Source organism: Gekko japonicus, unplaced genomic scaffold (genome assembly GCF_001447785.1).
Source record: "Gekko japonicus isolate JY-2015 unplaced genomic scaffold, Gekko_japonicus_V1.1 scaffold1580, whole genome shotgun sequence".
Lineage (NCBI taxonomy): Eukaryota > Metazoa > Chordata > Lepidosauria > Squamata > Gekkonidae > Gekko > Gekko japonicus.
The window spans coordinates 49,407-53,913 of NW_015173719.1; the positions used below are offsets into that span (position 1 = coordinate 49,407).

Consider the following 4,507-nt stretch of genomic DNA (forward strand, 5'->3'; position numbering starts at 1 on the left):
TACAGAACTTAACACTATAAATAACTTCATAAGCAGAACTGCAAATATACCAGGTATTTTTTAAAGCTGAAAACTGCTGCACTGTATGGGTATCTTGGCATATTTCATCCCCTTCTAAAAATGAAAAAAGATGTATTGGAAAAATAAAGTCTTTAAAAAGCTGGCTGACATTTCTTCATAGTGGCAATTCTGTTTTGCGAAGTGAAGCAAAAGACTTGAGTAATAACACAGAGACAAACATTCCAATAATTTGGGGGGAGATTTATTTGATTTTTTTTTGTAAGATGCTACATAGTCAAACAGGATTGGTCTTTTTTTTGTTTTGAACAGCATAGAACTAATTCCTACTCATTTTCCCCTACATAGACTTATTTTATATACAAAAAAGAAAAAACAGTTTCCTGACCGCTGTTTTCCCCAATGTTTAGATGATCAAAACTGACAATTGTGGTGCCCAAAGCATTAGGAGGCCGAAGAATCCATCATCACTACAGCAACAGAAATAAAAAATAAAATTAGTTCTATCCACCAGCTTCGAACAGGCGCCCCTTCCCCCCTTCTCTCTCGCTTAACCATTTATATAGCAGTAGTCAAATGTCCGCGGCGACAAGGAAAACATGAGATGAGATACATTAAATAAGTTAAATAGGCATTAAACATTTTTTCTGACTACGAAGTGTTTTAACTCTGCTACACCAACCAACAGCAACTGGAATTGGTCCCTCTTGAATAACAAGGCAGCGATGCTCGATCCCCACACACCCAGCTAAAGCAGAGGACTCTTTGGAGTCGCCTCTTGATACAGCCAGAGTCAGCTGAAAGCTGTTCACTGCTTAAGTGTCCAGAATCGAATTAAAATGGAGACACAGTGAGAGAGATCCTACCGCTGTGGGCCTAAACCTGCTCACCCTCTCCCCCTTTCCCACACACAGGGCAGTGAAGGACCAGGAGTTCTGCCAAGGTCATTTCCTTATCCACTGGTGCAGGTCTCAGTCAGCAAGAGAGATGGCCTCTCTATCGGGAGCGCTATTCAAAACCAACACTAAGCGGCTGAGGGGAAAGGGGGAGATGACTTCTCTTCACAGCTGGGGGAAAAGTGGAGAAGGCCGCGGGCACCAAAGAAACATCTGCTACGAGTGGACACCAGGGAGACCCGTCCCCACCACAAGACTGAATTCCCAAATCCCTCCTCTCTCCAGAAGCTTCGCGAGAATGTAGTGGTTAGAGAGGGAAGATTATACGAGAGACATCCCACAAGCGTGCGCACACACACACACACACACACTTCGATGTGTGAGTGAGCACGTTGGATTTTGCTGTAGGGTGAAAGAAGCAGGGAAGTCTTTCACAAATGCAACAAGGAAGAGGATACAAAAAAATAAAAATAAAAGGATGTGATGGACGAGGGGGCAAAAGCATATGGTCCCCATTAACACGATGCCATTCCCAAGTGGAACACAGACGGACAGGCAGGCAGGAGGAAACGATTTTATCTGACTGGACTAACAGCAGGGGGGAGGGTTCAGAGTGCACAATGCAATGGCCCACGCCGTTCCAAGATCCGACAAAAAAAAATATCTAGTTAAACAGGAGCCACAAAACCGGATTTAAAAATCAGGAGCCACCTCACCTGTGAGAACAGGAGCACTCCGGGCCGCTAAACAAAGGCTAGGAAGGTAACCCCAGGATGTCAAGCCAAAGCCCCTCCCGCTATCAAGTCCTCCTCGACAGGAGCCTCACAGAGAAGGAGAGGCATAGAAATCGAGGGCCCCTCCCTGTCTCCGGTCTGCTCGACCCACTGCCAGCTTCTGAGACCTTCTGTTTGCATCTATCCTGCCCGCCACTGGGACCAATTGCAAGACTATGCATCAGTTCTGTGGCTCTGGTGCCGCTGGCGGCCTCTGGGAGGGGCAGACCTGCTCCGAGCCCTCCTCGCTTTCTCCCAGAGTTCCGATTCTCTGCAGCTGCCGAACCCTCGGCAATTCAATGCTCCTGCGGACAAGATGGGACTCGGAGAGGAGCGGCCACGCTGCCAGTTTGGGGGAGGGAATCTTGGGAGCTGCTCGGGGAGTCACGCGGCAGACAGGATTCTGAGTTCAGAGTCACACCCACTTGACAGAACTGTTAAACATATGTGGAGGAATGGCGGAGAGGGGGCTAAATATATTTTACAGAAAGCCAACCACCATCCATGTTTAAGCCAGCCCCTGGGTGGCCAACAAAAGGACCAGCCCCCTCAGAGAAATCTCTCCCCCCCCCAACCCTCCACAAGAAGAGAAGTCCAGTAATATGAACCAAGGTCCGAGACATGTTTAAAGTGACTTTCTTTTCCCTTCCAAACAAACGCACCGCTATAGTGTTAAAACTCATGATTCTCTTTCCTCGTTGCTCGCAACTCCTTCCTTCTCCTGCTTACGCCTTTGTGCATCTTAAACTTTCTAGAAGATTATGTTATGTTAAATGTTATATTTGTGCAGGGGGGGGGGGTAAAAATTTAAAAGGCAAGACCTGTGAGATGTCATACATTTTTTTTAAACATTTGTTATGAATAAATTTAATCCAATGATATGGCAGATCCCTCCATCCGATTTACAATCCTCCAGCATGCTGCCTCTACAAGGCAATTTTCCCTATAATTACGCCAACAATAAAGAACAAGACCACCAGGGCGAGTAGTCTGGTGCTGAGACCCTCCTCCTTTGCAACGGCAGAAGAAGTAGAGACTGGGTGGTTTGTCTGGGGTGCCTTCCTCATCCGCAGCCCATCTTCTTCCTGCAGCAAAGAAACGATGTGAGAAACGTTTAGAGACATTACACATGAGCCTAGGTGTTTATTTAAAATCTTAGCCTGGTGTAGTGGTTAAGACTCTAATCTGAGAGAACCGGGTTTGATTCCCCACTCCTCCACATGCAGCCAGCTGGGTGACCTTGGGTCAGTCACAGTTCTCTCAGAGCTGTTCTCTCAAAAGTAGTCCTCGAAAGAGCTCTCTCAGCCCCCACCTACCTCACAGGGTGTCTGTTGTGGGGACGGGGAGGGAAAGGTTAAGCCGTTCTGAGATTCTGAGTGAAGGGCGGGATATAAATCCAACTTTTTTTCTTCTTCTTCACTTACTTCTCTAATCTGAGAGAGCTGGGTTTGATTCCACACTCCTCCACTTGCAGCTGCTGGATGACTTTGGGCAAGCCACAGTTCTGTCAGAGCTGTTCTTGAAAAGAGCAGTTTCTGTCAGAGCTCTCTCAGCTCCACCTACCTCACAGGGTGTCTGTTGTGGGGAGGGGAAAGGAAAGGAGTTTGTAAGCCGCTCTGAGACTCCAAATGAAGGGCAGGATATCAATAAAAAACTGGCTAATTAATTTGTGGATAAAAAACTGGCTAATTAATAGGAAACAGAGAGTGAGTATAAATGGGAAATTTTCTCAGTGGAGGGTGGTAAGCAGTTGGGTACCACAGGGATCAGTACTCAGTCTGATGCTTTTTAACTTGTTCATTAATGATTTGGAGTTGGGAGTAAGCAGTGAAGTGGCTAAATTTGCGGATGATATGAAGTTGTTCAGGGTGATGAAAACCAGGGAGGAATGTGAGGCACTCCAAACAGACCTATCGAGGATGGGCAAGTGGGCATCAAGATGGCAAATGGGCTTCAGTTCAATGTGGTCAATTGCAAGGTGATGCACATTGGAGCCAAAAATCCTAACTATAAATACACGTTGATGGGGTCCGAACTGGCAGAGAGTGACCAAGAGAAAAAAGGCCAATGCTATGCTGGGGATTATTAGGAAGGGTATTGAAAACAGATCAGCCAATATCATAAGGCCCCTATATAAATCAATGGTGCGACCTCATTTGGGATACGGTGTGTAGTTCTGGTCACCACACCTTAAAAAGGATATTATAGCTTTGGAAAAAGTGCTGAAAAGGGCAACTTGGATGATAAAAGGGTTGGAACACTTTCTCTATGAGAAAAGGTTAAGGCGCTTAGGGCTCTTTAGCGTGGAGAAACGACGACTAAGGGGAGACATGATTGAGGTTTATAAGATTATGCATGGGAAAGAGCAGGTAGAGAAAGAGGTACTTTTCTCCCTTTCTCACAATACAACAACTCGTGGGCACTTCATGAAATTGCTGAGTGGTCGGGTTAGAACGGATAAAAGGAAGTACTTCTTCACCCAAAGAGTGATTAACACACAGAATTCACTGCCACAGGTGGTGGTGGCGGCGGCTACAAGCATGAATGGCTTAAAGAGGGAATTAGATAAGCATATAGAGCAGAGGTCCGTCGGTTGATATTAGCCACAAGGTATAGACAGGGACTCTGGGGCAGGTGATGCTCTGTCTTCTTGGTGCTTGGGGGGGGGGTCAACAGTGGGAGGGCTTCTAGTGTCCTGGCCCCACTCCTGGACCTCCTGATGGTACCTGGTATTTTTGGCCACTGTGTGACAGAGTGTTGGACTGGATGGGCCATTGGCCTGATCCAATATTGGCTTCTTTTATGTTCTTATGTTTTTAA

General features: G+C 46.4%; 1 protein-coding gene across 3 annotated transcripts in view; it reads right to left on the bottom strand.

Moving 5' to 3' along the window:
- Positions 1-256: 256 nt before the first annotated feature.
- VAPB (VAMP (vesicle-associated membrane protein)-associated protein B and C) overlaps positions 257-4,507 on the bottom strand; it is a 71,281-nt gene continuing 67,030 nt past the window's right edge. For all 3 annotated transcript variants that reach the window (XM_015423360.1, XM_015423358.1, XM_015423357.1), the window contains exon 6: positions 257-2,772. In XM_015423360.1, coding sequence (XP_015278846.1) covers positions 2,614-2,772 — 159 coding nt within the window. In that variant the 3' untranslated portion in view covers positions 257-2,613. The remainder of the gene's footprint in view (positions 2,773-4,507) is intronic.